Below are 17,625 nucleotides of genomic sequence, written 5' to 3' on the forward strand. Positions count from 1 at the left end.
GGGATAGCATAGTAAAGCTGGTCCACTGCGGGGAGCGGAGCCCTTCCCCTCGGCCTGGGGTGCCCAGAAGTGGCATCTGGGGGCCCTCACCAGCTCCACAGCCAACAGGAGTCTTAGCCTGGAGCGGAGGTAAACTGAGTCTCTCCGCTTCTCCCTCCAGCAAAATGTGCGGGAATTCCTGGTGCCCGTGAAGCCGGTGGCCATCCGCATAGTCAAGAACCAACACGGGAACAAGACGGGTAACGGGGCCGGCCGGACAGAGGGCTGGGGGACGAGGGAAACGGGCACCGCACGGGAGCAGCGCGCCATCCTCCTTGTTTGGCAGGGGAAAGAGCCCGGGGGTTGGGAGTCTATCAATCCACGGTATTTATCATCGTCGATGGTATTTGTGGAGCGCTTACTGTGTGCAGAGCTCTGTAGTAAGCACCTGGGAGAGTACAACAGTAGCAGCAGTAGACACGATCCCTGCCCCCTTTCAGACTGTGAGCCCACTGTTGGGTAGGGACTGTCTCTATATGTTGCCAACTTGTACTTCCCAAGCGCTTAGTACAGTGCTCTGCACACAGTAAGCGCTCAATAAATACGATCGATTGATTGCCCACGAGGGGCTTACGGTCTGCAGAGGCCGAGGACCTGAGTTCTAATGCCGGCTTCACCGCTGGCCGGCTCTGAGACCTTGGACAAGTCGGTCAGTTGAATTTATTGAGCGTTTCCTGTGTGCAGAGCACTGTACTAAGCGCTTGGGAGAGTGGGATGCAACAATAAACTGACACATTCCCTGCACACAACGAGCTTAGAGTCTAGATTCCCTTCACTCCTGTTGGGTTAACGAAATATTTCTTCAGTTAACCAACGAATAAGGTTCAGACCCGCGACTGCAAGTTCCCTTTTTTCAGAGAAAGAAGCACAGACACATAGCAATATAGGTGTATCGTTACAATTTTAATAGAAGGAAGGGAATACGAAAGAAGAAAACAAATACAAATAAAAGAAGGGGTTAAAACAAATACCCAGAAAAGGGGTTACATCACCAATTCAGGGGAACACCAACTCCTGAAGTTTCATGCTGGGGAATCCCGGATTCAGCTTTCAGGGTCCCGAATGGGAAGGTCCCAGGCAGAGCGTCCTCTCCGTGAGTGAGATTCCGAGTTAGCTCCAACGTACGAGCCTTAATAAACCCTTTGCAAACCAAGAAGGCATTTTGCCAATTGCACAAGTTCCCGGGTGACTGCCCAGGTCACCCTGGGAAGATGTGTTTCTTCAAGATGTTTCTGTACTGTGGGAAATGGCCCGTTTCCAGAGTACAGAGATAAGTTGTTTTTCTTCTCCTTTGTTTTGCAATTGGTTATCTGTCAAGCCCGGTCGAGGTCGCCCAGCAGACAGGTCGGCCTAGCCGTTGCCAAATCGAAGCCTATACTTAATGTGCAAGATTTTCTAAATTTACCCATCAACTCCCCAGGTATAAAATAGGGTTTCAGTGCTCGTTTTCCTCCTTAGACAGAGTGCCAGTGCTCAGTACAGTGCTTAGTATGAGATAGGCACTCAAGAAATACCATAGTTATTATTATTATTATTGCTGTTGAGTGCCATCAAGTTATTTCTGAGTCATAGTGACTCTGGATATATTTTCTCCATTCAGTCATACCTATTAAGCGCTCACTGTGTGCAGAGCGCTGTACTAAGCGCTCCAGAACGTTCCATCTTCTGCCATAGTCCGTAAACTTGGTTATGGTTCTTCCATTCCCGTTGTTGTGTTTTCTGTGGTTTCATGTAGCTGCTGGTTTCCCTCTTCCACGCTCTCCCGGGACTTTTCCTGGCATGAGTGTCTTCTCCGGAGAATTAGGTGTCCTCATTATGTGACACCGCAGTTATTGTCACTATTGAAATTGCACCAAAGCGGTCACAGCCCGGCCCTCGAGAAGTTTCTGGTGGGAAGAGTGAGATGACGGTTGGATCCATGGAGGGGGTGGTCCTGGGCCCATGCCTCGCCCTCCCCCTGTCCCATTCCCTCCCACTGAGCTTGATGATGATGAAGGTATTTGTTAAGCGCTCACTATGTGCCAAACACTGTTCTAAGCGCTGCGGTAGGTAGATCCAAGGTATTCAGGTTGTCCCACGTAGGGCGCACATTCTTAATCCCCATTTTCCAGATGAGGTAACTGAGGCACAGAGAAGTTAAGCGACTCGCCCAAAGTCACACAGCTGACAAGCGGCGGAGCCGGGATTAGAACCCACGACCTCTGACTCCCGAGCCCGGGCTCTTTCCACCGAGCCACGCTGCTTCTCTGGCCAGCCGGCCCCGGGCCTGGGAATAAGAAGGACTTGGGTTCTAATCCAGGCCCCTCTGCTCTTCTGCTGTGTGACCTTGGGCAAGTCACTTCACTTCTCCGGGCCTCGGGTCCCTCATCTGTAAAACGGGGATGAAGACCGTGAGCCCCACATGGGACAAGGATAGTGTCCAACCTGATTTGGTTGTATCCGCCTCAGCGCTTAAAACGGTACTTGACCCCCGTAGACTGTGAGCTTGCTGTGGTCAGGAATGTGTCTGTTGTGATAGTGTACTCTCCCAAGGGCTTAGTACAGTGTTTTGCACACACACAGTAAGCGCTCAATAAATACGGTTGGCCGAATGAATAATAAACCCTTAACAAATACCGTTATTGTTATTAATATCATCATCATTAGAGAAGCAGCGTGGCTCAGTGGAAAGAGCCCGGACTTTGGAGTCAGAGGTCGTGGGTTCAGATCCTGGCTCCGCCAATGGGCAGCTGTGTGCCTTTGGGCAAGTCACTTCGCTTCTCTGGGCCTCAGTTCCCTCAGCTGTAAAATGGGGATGGAGACTGTGAGCCCCCCGTGGGACAACCTGATCACCGTGTAACCTCCCCAGTGCTTAGAACAGTGCTTTGCACATGGTAAGCGCTGAACAAATGCCATCATTATTATTGTTGTTATTATCGTTAATCGTCTCCTGCCATCTCTGAGCAGCATGGCTCAGTGGAAAGAGCACGGGCTCGGGAGTCAGAGGTCATGGGTTCAGATCCTGGCTCCGCCAATTGGCAGCTGTGTGACTTTGGGCAAGTCACTTCGCTTCTCTGGGCCTCAGTTCCCTCCGCTGTAAAATGGGGATGGAGACTGTGAGCCCCTCTGTGGGACAACCTGATCACCATGTAACCTCGTGCTTAGAACAGTGCTTTGCACATAGTAAGCGCTGAACAAATACCATCATTATTATTATTGTTATTATCATTAATCATCTCCTGCCATCTCTGAGCAGCACGGCTCAGTGGAAAGAGCACGGGCTCTGGAGTCAGAGGTCATGGGTTCAAATCCCGGCTCCGCCAATTGCCAGCTGTGTGACTTTGGGCAAGTCACTTCTCTGTGCCTTAGTTACCTCATCCGGAAAATGGGGATTAAGACTGTGAGCCCGCCCCCGTGGGACAACCTGATCACCATGTAACCTCCCCAGCGCTTAGAACAGTGCTTTGCACATAGTAAGCGCTTAACGAATGAATTGTCTGTTCCTTCTAGACTGTGAGCCCACTGTTGGGTAGGGACTGTCTCTCTATGTTGCCAACTTGGACTTCCCAAGCACTTAGTACAGTGCTGTGCACACAGTAAGCGCTCAATACATACGATTGATTGATTGATTGATTGATTGTTGTTATTATCTCCTTCCCAGGTTTTGTCTTTGTGGACTTGAAGAGTGAAGCAGACGTGCAGGCGGCCTTAAAGCGCAACAAGGACTACATGGGTGTGACCCCTTGATCCGGCCCCCAAGCCCCTCACCCCCATTCCCACCGCCCCCCGGCCGGGCCGCTGCCATGAGCAGGCTCCCGGGCCTCTGGGCATCTCTCATCCCCAAGGGAATTTCGGGTTATTTGGGAGCGTGCCGCAGGCTGGTTGTAGAGAAGCAGCGTGGCTCAGTGGAAAGAGCGGGCTTGGGAGTCAGAGGTCGTGAGTTCCAATCCCGGCTCCGCCGATTGTCAGCTGTGTGACTTAGGGCAGGTCACTTCTCAGTTAACTCATCTGTAAAATGGGGATGAAGACTGGGAGCCCCCCGTGGGACAACCTGATCACCTTGTAACCTCCCCAGCGCTTAATAAATGCCGTTATTATTATTATTATGATGTGGGCGGCTGCGACCGTCAGTCAGTCAGTGGTATTTATTGAGACCTTACTGTGTGCAGGGCACTGTAGTAAGCGCTCGGGAGAGTACATTAGAACGGACACATTCCCTGCCCACAACGAGCTTTGTGTCTCGGGAGGGATAGAGGCTGTGCGGGGTGGCCGACCGGCCTCTCCGGGTCTGACCGGGCAGCCCCCGGCGGGCCGACTCGACTACGCTCACCGGGCCTGGCTGCGGGTGGGGATGGAGGGGAGCGGAAGACGGGGTCAGGGGGGATCCTCGGCACCGAGCCCTGCCCGGTGTCCGGAGCCGTGACGGCAGTGACCCCCCATCCCGTACCCGCAGGCGGTCGCTACATCGAGGTTTTCCGGGAGAAGCCACCCGCCGGGCCCGCTGGCCCCCGGAAAGAGCCGGCCAGGCTCTGGCAGGGGAGGAAGCTGAAGGAAGACGAGGAGGAGGAAGACCTGGCGGATTCCGGGCGCCTCTTCGTCCGGAACCTGCCCTATTCCAGCACCGAGGAAGACCTGGAGAAGGTCTTCTCGCAGTACGGTAGGGCCCGGGGCTCCGGCTCCCGCCCGCGCACCCGCCCGGGGTCGGGGGCGAGGGGGGCCGCCGTTGGGCAAGGGTCGGGGCCGAGGCCGCTGAGCCGGGCGGACGTCCACCCCCAGGCCCCCTGTCGGACCTCCACTTCCCCGTGGACAGCCTGACCAAGAGGCCCAAGGGCTTCGCTTTCGTCACGTACGTTTTCCCGGAGCACGCGATCAAGGCCTACGCCGCTGTTGACGGGCAGGTGTTCCAGGTGAGCTCCGGGGGGCTTCCCGTCTCCCCTCACGGGCACTGGGCACGATCGCCGCCCTCAAAGAGCTGCCAGTCTCCTGAGTACAGAGCACTGTACTGAGGACTTGGGAGAAAGCAGTAGAGTTGGTGGATAAGAAGAAGGATGGCGTAGTGGATAGAGCACAGGCCTGGGAGTTAGAAGGTCATGGGTTCGAATCCCGGCTCCGCCACTCGTGTGCTGTGTGACCTTAGTCAGGTCGCTTCTAGACTGTGAGCCCACTGTTGGGTAGGGAACATCTCTATATGTTGCTAACTTGGACTTCCCAAGCGCTTAGTACAGTGCTCTGCACACAGTAAGCGCTCAATAAATACGAATGAGTGAATGAATGAAAGTCGCTTCACTTCTCTGTGCCTCAGTTCCCTCATCTGTACATCCCTCATCTGAACATCTCCCCCCTTCTAGACTGTGAGCCCGTTGTGGGCAGGGAGGGTCTCTCTCTGTTGCTGAATTGTCCTTCCCAAGCGCTTAGTACAGTGCTCTGCACACAGTAAGTGCTCAATAAATACGATTGAATGAATGAATCTGTAAAGTGGGATTTGAGACCTTGAGCCCCTTGTGATTTCATTAGCATTAATCATTCGTGATTGCAAAAATGTATTACGTTAGCCACACTGAGCTCAGTGTGACAAGCTAGAAGCAGTGTGGATCAGTGGAAAGAGCCCGGGCTTTGGAGTCAGAGGTCATGGGTTCAAATACTGACTCCGCCACTTGTCAGCTGTGTGACCTTGGGCAAGTCACTTCACTTCTCTGGGCCTCAGTGACCTCATCTGTAAAATGGGGATTGAGACTGTGAGCCCCCCGTGGAACAACCTGATCGCCTTGTAACCTCCCCAGCGCTTAGAACAGTGCTTTGCACATAGTAAGCGCTTAATAAATGCCATCATTATTATTATTATTGTTGTGGGACAGGGACTGTATCCAACCTGATACCCCCGTGCTTAGTACTGTGCCTGGCACAGAGGAAGTGCTTAACAAATGCCACGTTTATTATGCCTGCCTTCAAGAGACTGACAGTCTAGTGGGGGAAACAGACACTGAAAGAAATTAGAGGTGGGAAAAGTAGCACAGTGTAGAGTGCCCAAATGCCAAGGTGCCAAAGTGGCAGGTAGGGTAGTAATAGCGTGGGGGAGATGAGAGATCATCATCATCATCAATCGTATTTATTGAGTGCTTACTGTGTACAGAGCACTGTACTAAGCGTTTGGGAAGTACAAGTTTGCAACATATGGAGACAGTCCCTACCCAACAGTGGGCTTACAGTCTAAAAGGGGGAGACAGAGAACAAAACCACACATACTAACAAAATAAAATAAATAGAATAGATATGTACAAGCAAAATAAATAAATAAATAGAGTAATAAATATGTACAAACATATACATATATACAGGTGCTGTGGGGAAGGGAAGGAGGTAAGATGGGGGGATGGAGAGGGGGACAAGGGGGAGAGGAAGGAAGGGGCTCAGTGTGGGAAGGCCTCCTGGAGGAGGTGAGCTCTCAGTAGGGCCTTGAAGGGAGGAAGAGAGCTAGCTTGGCGGATGGGCAGAGGGAGGCCATTCCAGGCCCGGGGGATGACGTGGGCCGGGGGTCGATGGCGGGACAGGCGAGAAGGAGGTACGGTGAGGAGATTAGCGGCGGAGGAGCGGGGGGTGCGGGCTGGGCTGGAGAAGGAGAGAAGGGAGGTGAGGTAGGAGGGGGCGAGGGGATGGACAGCCTGGAAGCCCAGGGTGAGGAGTTTCTGCCTGACGCGCAGATTGATTGGTAGCCACTGGAGATTTTTGAGGAGGGGAGTGATATGCCCAGAGCGTTTCTGGACAAAGATAATCCGGGCAGCAGCATGAAGTATGGATTGAAGTGGGGAGAGACACGAGGATGGGAGATCAGAGAGAAGGCTGATGCAGTAGTCCAGACGGGATAGGATGAGAGCTTGAATGAGCAGGGTAGCGGTATGGATGGAGAGGAAAGGGCGGAGAGATCAGCCAGGACAGTAGGGTGGGCCGTGTGCTCCTGCCCAGTGCCGTGGTCTGTCTATGTCTACCGTCCGGGGGCCTGCCCGGTCCGGCCCTGGGGGCCCGCGGTTCCCTCGGGGTGGCGGCGGCTGAGGTGTCCGGCAGAGACCCCGGGCGACCCGAACCGCCCGCCATCCCCTCTGCCCCCTCGCTCCAGGGCCGGATGCTGCACGTCCTGCCCTCCACCATCAAGAAGGAAGTCGAGGAGAGCCCCGACACGCCCGGCTCTTCTTCCTACAAGAAGAAGAAAGCGGCCAAGGACAAGGCCAACAGCTCCAGGTCAGCCCACCCGTCCGCCCTCCCGGGACCACGGGGAGCGGCCTCGTTTCAATCAATCAATCAATCAATCAATCGTATTTATTGAGCGCTGTGTGCAGAGCACTGTACTAAGCGCTTGGGAAGTACAAGTTGGCAACATATAGAGACGGTCCCTACCCAACAGTGGGCTCACAGTCTAGAAAGGGGAGACAGAGAACAAAACCAAACATATTAACAAAATAAAATAAATAGAATGGATATGCACAAGTAAAATAAATAAATAAATAGGGTAATAAATATGTACAAACATATATACATATATACAGGTGCTGTGGGGAAGGGAAGGAGGTAAGATGGGGGATGGAGAGGGGGACAAGGGGGAGAGGAAGGAAGGGGCTCAGTCTGGGAAGGCCTCCTGGAGGAGGTGAGCTCTCAGTTTTGGCCATCCGCGTGACCCAACCGGAACCAGAGAAAACGTCCGGGAGCGGGGGCTTCGGTGCCGTCTGCCCTGGCGCTGGGGAGGAGGGGGGCGTGGGTCTGTGTGAGGAGGTGACCGTCCACTGCCCTTCTGTTCCTGCACATCATTGTGGTGTGGTGGATAGAGCACGCACCTGGGGGTCACAAGGTCACGGGTTCTAATCCTGGCTCCGCCACTTGTCTGCTGTGTGACCTTGGGCCAGTCACTTCACTTCTCTGGGCCTCAGTTCCCTCGTCTGTAAAAAATAGGGATTAAGAGTGTGAGCCCAGTGTGGGACAGAGACTGTGAGCCCGTTGTTGGGTGGGGACCATCTCTACACGTTGCCAACTTGTACTTCCCAAGTGCTTAGTACAGTAAGTGCTCAGTAAATACGATTGAATGATTGAGCGAATGAACCTGGTTACCTTCATTCATTCATTCAGTCGTATTTTTTGAGTGCTTGCTGTGTGCAGAGCACCAGCGCTTAGAACAGCTCTTGGCACATAGTAAGCACTTAAGAAATACCATCATTACTAAGCGCTTGGGAGAGTACAATTCCTTGTACCTATCCCAGTGCTTAGAGCAAGCATATAGTGTTTAATCCATACCATAATTATTCCGATTACATTCCCGCTTCCTCTCAGCCGGTGGGACGCTGGGGCTGAGCTGAGGTCCAGTTTCCTGGCCTTGAGGTGACCGAGCTGCTCCCCTGGGGCCTCCGTTGCTGCTTCTCAGACTCTAGGAGCTCAGAGATATTTAGGGAACCCAGTTATCCTGGAAAAATCCCTAGATCTCGCCTCGCCATTTCACCACAACCTTCCTGGGCCCGGCGGGGCCGGTTAGGAGCAGTAGTGGTGTTTATTGAGCACCCGCCAGGTGCGGTGTCCTCCATAAGGCATTTGGGTGTACGGAATGAAGATGTGACCCATTCCCTGCCCACAAGGAGCTTCCACACTAACGGGGGAGATAAGCATATTGACACCGTGAGCGGTTAGAGTAGATAATCGAGGATGGAGATAGATCCGAGGGCTGAGGCGGGAGGTTGGATCGGCTGGGAGATGGATCTTAAGTGCTTAGTGCAATGTTCTGCACACAGTAAGCGCTCAGTAAAGACGAATGAATGAGTGAATCAAGAAAGGCTGGTGGGAGGAGGCAGGCTTTCAGAAGTGATTTGAAGGTGGAGGGAGCCGGGGTCTGTCTCTCAGGGGAAGGGAATTCCAGGCCAGGGGAGCAGTCGGGGGACAGGGGTGGGAGAAGGGAGACTGAGGGACAGCTGGAAGGTTGGTTGGGAGGAGGAAGGTGGAGGGTTGGGAAATGGCGAGGAAAGAGAGCAGATGGGTCGGTCGGGGGGACAGGAGGAGCAGATGGTAGAGATTCTGGAAGATGACAGTGAGGGGTTTGATTTAGAGAGGGCAGGAGAGATGTGGGCTGAGAGATGATCCTGGAGGCGCCAGTAGCAGGGAGGGTAGATTGGAGCGGGGTTGAGGCCCCGAGGCAGGGAGACCGGCGAGGGGGCTGACGTGACAGTCTGACTGTAGTTGGACCAGAGTCCGTGGTGGGGTGACAGCCATCGGGGTGGGGCCCGGGAAACATCCTGAAGGAAGGATGGGTGGGGATGATGATGATGGCATTTATTGAGCGCTTACTATGTGCACAGCACTGTTCTAAGCGCTGGGAAGGTTACAAGGTGATCGGGTTGTCCCCCGGGGGGCTCACAGTCTTAATCCCCATTTTACAGATGAGGTAACTGAGGCCCAGAGAAGTTAAGTGACTTGCCCGAGGTCACACAACAGACATGTGGCGGAGCCGGGATTCGAACCCATGACCTCTGACTCCAAAGCCCGGGCTCTTTCCACTGAGCCACGCTGCTTCCCTATGAAGGCTTTGAAGTGGGAGAGAGTAGGTGTCTGCGGGATTTCAGGAGGGAGAGTGTTCCGGGCCAGAGGCGAGACGTGGGCGATGGGTTAGTGGTGAGATAGGCGAGGTCGAAGCACAGTGAGAAAGTGGGGATTGGCCACGGCCCAAGAGCGAGAGTTGAGCCGACAGCAAGAGTTGAGGTTGTCTTCTAGACTGTGAGCCCCTTGTTGGGTAGGTACCGTCTCTATATGGTGCCAGCTTGTGCTTCCCAAGCGCTTAGTACAGTGCTCTGCACACAGTAAGCGCCCAATAAATACGATTGAATGAATGAATGACCCCGAGGTCCGGGGCTTCTGCTCCAGGGAGGCCGAGAGTGTGGTCGGCCTCACTCTGCAGTCTATCACACTGGTTTTACTGTCTCCTCACCCCCGGGCTTCTGTACAGAGTCGGGAACATGGGAATGAGGAGGGGCCAGTTCATTCATTCATTCATTTATTCATTCAGTCGTATTTATTGAGAGCTTATCGTGTGCCGAGCTTTGTATTAAGAGCTTGGGAAAGCATAATACAACAATAAACAGACACCTTCCCTTCCCACAAGGAGCTGACAGTTTGGAGGGGGAACAGATGTCAATAGAACTAAATAAATGACAGTGGTGTGGGGTTGGGGTGGGGAAAGAACAAAGGGAGCAAGTCAGGGAGACACAGAAGGGTATGGGAGAAGAGGAAAGGAGGGGCTTAGTCTGGGAAAGTCTCTTGGAAACCTTTGAAGCGGGAGAGAGTAGGTGTCTTCGGGATTTGAGGAGGGACAGTGTTCTGGGCCAGAGGCGGGATGTGGGCGATGGGTTAGTGGTGAGATAGGCGAGATGGAAGCACAGTGAGAAAGTTAGAATTAGAGGAGCGAACTTTGAGCCTGAATTGAAAGTGTCCGTGTTAGCTAGTGGGCCTCCTGGGGGCTGCTGGGAAGGGAGAGAGGGTGGGAGGGAAGGACGGAAGGAGGCAGAGAGAGAGGGATCGTCTGACCTCGGCCCATTTCCTGCCCTCCCTCAGCTCTCACAACTGGAACACGCTGTTCATGGGGCCCAACGCAGTGGCCGACGCCGTGGCCACCAAATACAATGCCACAAAGAGCCAAGTGTTCGACCACGTGAGTGACCGCTTCGATTGGGGGGCCCGTCCCGGAGGTGGAGGGCAGCGGGGGGGCTGCTGAAGGGGGCCGCCCTGGGCCCTCGGGTCTCGGGGGAGGGCCATCTCAGGAGCCGTTGGGGCTCACGGCCGTGACGCCTGCTGCAGCTGTTGAGCTGACCCATCCTCTCTCCGTCTCCCCCACCCCCTTTCTGTCCCCCACCCCCCCTTCCGTCTCCTACACCCCCTCTGTCTCCCTTCGGCCCCTTCTCCATCTCCCCCGGCCCTCCCTATGTCCCTCCATCCACCATCCGTCTCCACCTTATCCCCCCGCGTACCTCCCCTTTATCCCCCGTGCGTCTCTCCCTCGTCCCCCGTCTATCTCCCCCTTGTCCCCCATCCGTCTCTCCCTCGTCCCCCCGTCTGTCTCTCCCTCATCCCCATTTCCGTCTCCCTCTGTCCCCCGTCTCTCTCCCCCCACCCCCCTCTTGCCCTGCCGTCCGTCCGTCTCCCCCCGGCCTCCCGGTCCGTCCCCGCCTCGTCACCCCAGGAGACGAAGGGCAGCGTGGCGGTGCGAGTGGCCCTGGGGGAGACGCAGCTGGTCCAGGAGCTGCGCCGGTTCCTGCTGGACCACGGAGTCTGCCTGGACTCCTTCAGCCAGGTGAGGACCCCCTGCCCGGCGCCGGCCCGGACCACCCCCCGCTGCCCCGACCCCGCCACGGAGACCCACTGAACCCCTCACTGCCCCTCTCCACCGTGGACTGGTCACCTCTTTTCTGCCCCACGCTCATCACCCCACCCCACCCTCCGTGCCCCGCAATGCCCCGTCCTCCCTCCCTGGCACACCCGAGCATCCCCCCGGCCCCCGCTCCCGTCCCGCCCCCGACGCAGGCGGCCGCGGAGCGGAGCAAGTCGGTGATCCTGGCGAAGAACCTCCCGGCGGGCACCCGGGTGGCGGAGCTGGAGGAGATCTTCGGCCGCTTCGGCGGGCTGGGCCGCGTCCTGCTGCCCGACGGGGGCATCACCGCCATCGTGGAGTTCCTGGAGCCGGCCCAGGCTCGCAGGGCCTTCACCCACCTGGCCTATTCCAAGGTCGGGGAACAGGCGCCGCGGCGATGGGCCGGATCTTCGGGGCGGGGGGCGGGGGGTGGAGAGGAGGGCAGGGTCGTGGGGGCGGTGGCAGCCTTGGGGGGGTCACTGGAATTGGCCAGACCCTCGGGTGGCGATGGGGCTGGGGGCACTGGGCCAGCGGCCCTTGACACAGCTGTGATTGAGAGGCCGGGATGGAGACTAAATCACGGAAGCAGCGTGGCCTAGTGGGTAGAGCACCCGCCTGGGAATTAGTAGGACCTGGCAGTGTGGCTCAGTGGCAAGAGCCCGGGCTTGGGAGCCCAATCCATGCCCCGTACATATCGCAGCGAGGCTCCGTGGAAAGATCCCAGGCTTGGGAGTCAGAGGTCGTGGGTTCTAATCCCGGCTCCACCACCTGTCTGCTGTGTGACTTTGGGCAAGTCACTTCACTTCTCCGGGCCTCAGTTCCCTCATCTGTCAAATGGGGATGAAGACTGTGAGCCCCCCCCGCCCCCCCCGTGGGACAACCTGATCACCTTGTATCCCCCCGGCGCTTAGAACAGTGCTTTGCATGGGTTCTAATCCCGGCTCCACCACTTGTCAGCTGGGTGGCTTTGGGCAAGTCATTTCACTTCTCTGGGCCTCAGTTACCTCATCTGGAAAATGGGGATTAAGACTGTGAGCCCCACGTGGGACAACCTGATCACCTTGTATCCCCCCCAGCGCTTAGAACAATGCTTTTCACATAGTAAGCACTTAACAAATGCCATTATTATTATTATTTATTAATCCTGGCTCTGCCTTATGTCTGCTGTGTGACCTTGGGCAAGTCAAGTGCTTGAAGTATAGTAAGTGCTAACAAATACCATCACTATTATTATTATTGTTATTATTATTATTATACTTCTCTGGACCTCAGTTACCTCATCTGGAAAGTGGGGATGAAGACTGTGAGCCCCACATGGGACAACCTGATCACCTTGTATCCCCCCCAGCGCTTAGAACAGTGCTTTGCACATAGTAAGCGCTTAGCAAATGCCATTATTATTATCATTATTATTATTATTATTATTATTTATTAATCCTGGCCCTGCCTTATGTCTGCTGTGTGACCTTGGGCAAGTCAAGTGCTTGAAGTATAGTAAATGCTTAACAAATCCCATCACTATTATTATTATACTTCTCTGGACCTCAGTTACCTCATCTGTAAAGTGGGGATGAAGACTGTGAGCCCCACATGGGACAACCTGATGACCTTATATCCCCCCAGCACTTAGAACAGTGTTTCGCACATAGTAAGCGCTTAACAAATGCCATTATTATTATCATTATTATTATTTATTAATCCTGGCCCTGCCTTGTGTCTGCTGTGTGACCTTGGGCAAGTCAAGTGCTTGAAGTATAGTAAATGCTTAACAAATACCATCACTATTATTATTATAATACTTCTCTGGACCTCAGTTACCTCATCTGTAAAGTGGGGATGAAGACTGTGAGCCCCACATGGGACAACCTGATGACCTTGTATCCCCCCTAGCGCTTAGAACAGTGCTTTGCACATAGTAAGCGCTTAACAAATGCCATTACAGTGCTCTGCACATAGTAAGCGCTCAATAAATACGATTGATGATGATGATGATTATTATTATCATTTATTAATCCTGGCTCTGCCTTATGTCTGCTGTGTGACCTTGGGCAAGTCAAGTGCTTGAAGTATAGTAAATGCTTAACGAATCCCGTCACTATTATTATTATCATACTTCTCTGGACCTCAGTTACCTCATCTGTAAAATGGGGATAAAGAGTACGAGCCCCATGTAGAACAGGGACTCTGTCCAACCAACTTAACTAGGATTCATTCATTCATTCAATAGTATTTATTGAGCGCTTACTGTGTGCAGAGCACTGTCGTTGTATCTACCCCAGCACTTAGAACAGTGATTGGAACATAGTATGCGCTTACCGAGCACCGTAATTATTCATTATTATTATCGTGTGTGGCCGAGGGCGGCAGCTTGGGAGCCGCTGTGAGGGGCTGGGGGGTGCGGGACCAGAAGTCGGGGAGGATGAGTGGGGCATAGCGGAGAAATCACAGGCCGAAAGTCAGAAGGTCACGGGTTCTAATCCCGGCTCTGCCACTTGTCTGCCGGGTGGCCTTGGACAAGTCACTTAACTCCTCTATGCCTCAGTTCCCTCATCTGTAAAATGGGGATTGAGACTGCGAGCCCCCCGTGGGACAGGGACTGCGTCCAACCCAATTTGCTTGTAATAATAATAATGATAATAGCATTTATTAAGCGCTACTGTATGCAAAGCACCGTTCTAAGCGCTGCGGAGGTTACAAGGTGATCAGGTTGTCCCATGGGGGGCTCTCAGTCTTAATCCCCATTTTCCAGATGAGGTAACTGAGGCCCAGAGAAGTTAAGCGACTTGCCCAAAGTCACACAGCTGACAATTGGCGGAGCCGGGATTTGAACCCGTGACCCCTGACTCCAAAGCCCGGGCTCTTTTCCACTGAGCCACGCCGCTTCTCTGCAGTAGAGTAGGTTAGCAGGAGAGTTAGTAGGCACGAGCCCGGCCTTCGGGGAGCTTACAGTCTGCTGTGTGCTGAGCTCTTGGGCAGGACGGTAGAGGCAGGGAGGTCAGGGAGGAGGCCGATGCAGTAATGGAAACGGGATATGCCGTTTCCATTATATATGTTGCCAACTTGTACTTCCCAAGCGCTTAGTACAGTGCTGTGCACACAGTAAGCACTCAATAAATACGATTGATGATGATGATGATATGCCAAGTCCTCGGACCGGGCTGGTAGCAGCTTGGAGGAGAGGAAGGGGTGGGATTTGGAGAGCCTCTGGAGGGGAGGGGGACCACCACCCTGGTCACTGAGAGGTCAGTCATCATCATCATCATCAATCGTATTTATTGAGCGCTTACTATGTGCAGAGCACTGTACTAAGCGCTTGGGAAGTACAAATTGGCAACATATAGAGACAGTCCCTACCCAACAGTGGGCTCACAGTCTAAAAGGGGGGGACAGAGAACAAAACCAAACATGCTAACAAAATAAAATAAATAGAATAGATATGTACAAATAAAATAAATAAATAAAGAGTAAAAAATATGTACAAGTAAAAAATATGTACAAAATGTACAGTCACAGCCAAAGCTCTAGAATTTGCAGAGATTCTGCAGTTTCTGCTGCTTCCCTCACCCTGGGTGAACACAGAGAGTTCGGGGGGGCTAGCGAAACCCGGTGAATCAATCAATCAATCGTATTTATTGAGCGCTTACTGTGTGCAGAGCGCTGTACTAAGCGCTTGGGAAGTCCAAGTTGGCAACATCTAGAGACAGTCCCTACCCAGCAGTGGGCTCACAGTCTGAAAGGGGGAGACAAAGAACCAAACCAAACATACTAACAAAATAAAATAAATAGAATAGATATGTACAAGTAAGATAAATAAATAGAGTAATAAATATGTACAAACATATATACATATATACAGGTGCTGTGGGGAAGGGAAGGAGGTAAATGGGGGGATGGAGAGGGGGGTGAGGGGGAAGGGGCAGTTCATCTGGAAGCCTCCTGGAAGAAAGGGAGGAGGCAGATAGAATAATAATAATAATAATAATGGCATTTGTTAAGCGCTGACTATGTGCAAAGCACTGTTCTAAGCGCCAGTGAGGATACAAGGTGATGAGGTGAGATTGCCCCACGCGCAAAATCCCCATTTTACGAATGAGGGAACTGAGGCCCAGAGAAGTGAAGTGACTTGCCCGAAGTCGCCCAGCTGACAAGTGGCGAGGCCGGGATTTGAACCCGTGACCCCTGACTCCCAAGCCCGTGCTCTTTCCATTGAGCTATGCCGCGGTCCGGGGGTTTTGTCGTGAGACGGGCAGCCCGAGCAGAACCGCGGGAGCGGCCCAAGGAGGCCGGAAGCGGCCATCTGGGCTCTCCATCCGAGCGGGAACCGGTCAGAGCCCCGCTACCCCGGGGGAGGGGGTGGGTGGCGTCCAGCCGTCCGACCGGGCCGCCTCCCCCTCACCAGTTTCACCACGTCCCCCTGTACCTGGAATGGGCCCCCATGGGCGTCTTCGCCAGCCCGGACCCCCAGAAGAAAGCGGCCCCGGAGGGTCCGGCCGAGGAGGAGAGCGCCCGGGCCGAGGCGGGACCCGGTAAGGTGGCGCCGCAGACGGGGGCGGGTGGGGTGGGTGGGTGGGAGCCCCGAAGCTCGGGCCCCGAGGGAGAGCTTCCCCCAGTCCCGCCTGGGTCGACCTGTAAATCCGTATTACTCCCTCACAGAGATCTCCGCTCTCTGGACCCCACCCATCTTTCGGAGCGCCTCACACCCCACCTCGCCGCCCTCTCCTCTCTACCCAGTCTTGATGATCAGATTACTGCTCTCAACTCTACCCTTTCTACTCAGCTAGACTCGCTCGCTCCCCTTTCCCTTCGCCGCTCTCGCACCACTAACCCACAGCCCTGGATCACTGCCACTGTCCGCCTCCTTCGCTCTTATGCTCGAGCTGCCGAACACTGCTGGCGAAAGTCTAAACACCATGCCAACCTCGTTCACTTCAAGTTTATCCTTTCCTGCCTTAACTCAGCCCTCTCTTCTGCCAGACAAAACTATTTCTCCTCCCTTATTGACACCCATGCCCATCACCCCCGCCAGCTCTTCCGTACATTCAACTCCCTTCTCAGGCCCCCGGTTCCTCCCCCTCCTCCTTCCCTCACCCCCAACGATCTGGCCCTCCTACTTCATTAACAAAATTAAATCCATCAGGTCCGACCTCCCCAAAGTCTCGTCCCCCCTTTCTCCAACCCCCCGGCTCTCAACATTCTCTGCTACTCTCCCATCCTTCCCAGCGGTATCCTCAGAGGAACTCTCCTCCCTCCTCTCAAGTGCTACTCCGGCCACCTGTGCTTCTGACCCCATTCCCTCTCATCTTATGAAATCTCTCGCTCCATCCCTTCTCCCCTCCTTAACTTCCATCTTCAACCGCTCACTCTCCACTGGGTCCTTCCCCTCTGCCTTCAAACATGCCCATGTCTCTCCCATCCTAAAAAAACCCTCTCTTGACCCCACCTCACCTTCTAGTTATCGTCCCATATCCCTCCTACCATTCCTTTCCAAACTCCTTGAACGAGTTGTCTACACGCGCTGCCTAGAATTCCTCAACAACAACTCTCTCCTCGACCCCCTCCAGTCTGGCTTCCGTCCCCTTCATTCCACGGAAACTGCGCTCTCAAAGGTCACCAATGACCTCCTGCTTGCCAAATCCAACGGCTCATACTCTGTCCTAATCCTCCTCGACCTCTCAGCTGCCTTTGACACTGTGGACCACCCCCTTCTCCTCAACACGTTATCTGACCTTGGCTTCACAGACTCCGTCCTCTCCTGGTTCTCCTCTTATCTCTCCGGTCGTTCTTTCTCAGTCTCTTTTGCAGGCTCCTCCTCCCCCTCCCATCCTCTTACTGTGGGAGTTCCCCAAGGTTCAGTGCTTGGTCCCCTTCTGTTCTCAATCTACACTCACTCCCTTGGTGACCTCATTCGCTCCCACGGCTTCAACTATCACCTCTACGCTGATGACACCCAGATCTACATCTCTGCCCCTGCTCTCTCCCCCTCCCTCCAGGCTCGCATCTCCTCCTGCCTTCAGGACATCTCCATCTGGATGTCCGCCCGCCACCTAAAGCTCAACATGTCGAAGACTGAGCTCCTTGTCTTCCCTCCCAAACCTTGTCCTCTCCCTGACTTTCCCATCTCTGTTGACGGCACTACCATCCTTCCCGTCTCACAAGCCCGCAACCTTGGTGTCATCCTCGACTCCGCTCTCTCATTCACCCCCTCACATCCAAGCCGTCACCAAAACCTGCCGGTCTCA

The 17,625-nt window shown here is 54.2% G+C and overlaps 1 protein-coding gene across 1 annotated transcript in view; it reads left to right on the top strand.

The window, feature by feature from the left end:
- RBM19 (RNA binding motif protein 19) overlaps window positions 1-17,625 on the top strand; it is a 131,400-nt gene that overhangs the window by 25,011 nt on the left and 88,764 nt on the right. The window contains exons 8-16 of the mRNA XM_038763587.1: window positions 161-239; window positions 3,680-3,751; window positions 4,472-4,675; window positions 4,795-4,925; window positions 7,130-7,251; window positions 10,594-10,690; window positions 11,219-11,329; window positions 11,560-11,760; window positions 15,786-15,912. Of these exons, the coding sequence (XP_038619515.1) occupies window positions 161-239; window positions 3,680-3,751; window positions 4,472-4,675; window positions 4,795-4,925; window positions 7,130-7,251; window positions 10,594-10,690; window positions 11,219-11,329; window positions 11,560-11,760; window positions 15,786-15,912 (1,144 nt within the window). The remainder of the gene's footprint in view (window positions 1-160; window positions 240-3,679; window positions 3,752-4,471; window positions 4,676-4,794; window positions 4,926-7,129; window positions 7,252-10,593; window positions 10,691-11,218; window positions 11,330-11,559; window positions 11,761-15,785; window positions 15,913-17,625) is intronic.

Source organism: Tachyglossus aculeatus, chromosome 21, assembly GCF_015852505.1.
Source record: "Tachyglossus aculeatus isolate mTacAcu1 chromosome 21, mTacAcu1.pri, whole genome shotgun sequence".
In the NCBI taxonomy this organism is placed as follows: Eukaryota; Metazoa; Chordata; class Mammalia; order Monotremata; family Tachyglossidae; genus Tachyglossus; species Tachyglossus aculeatus.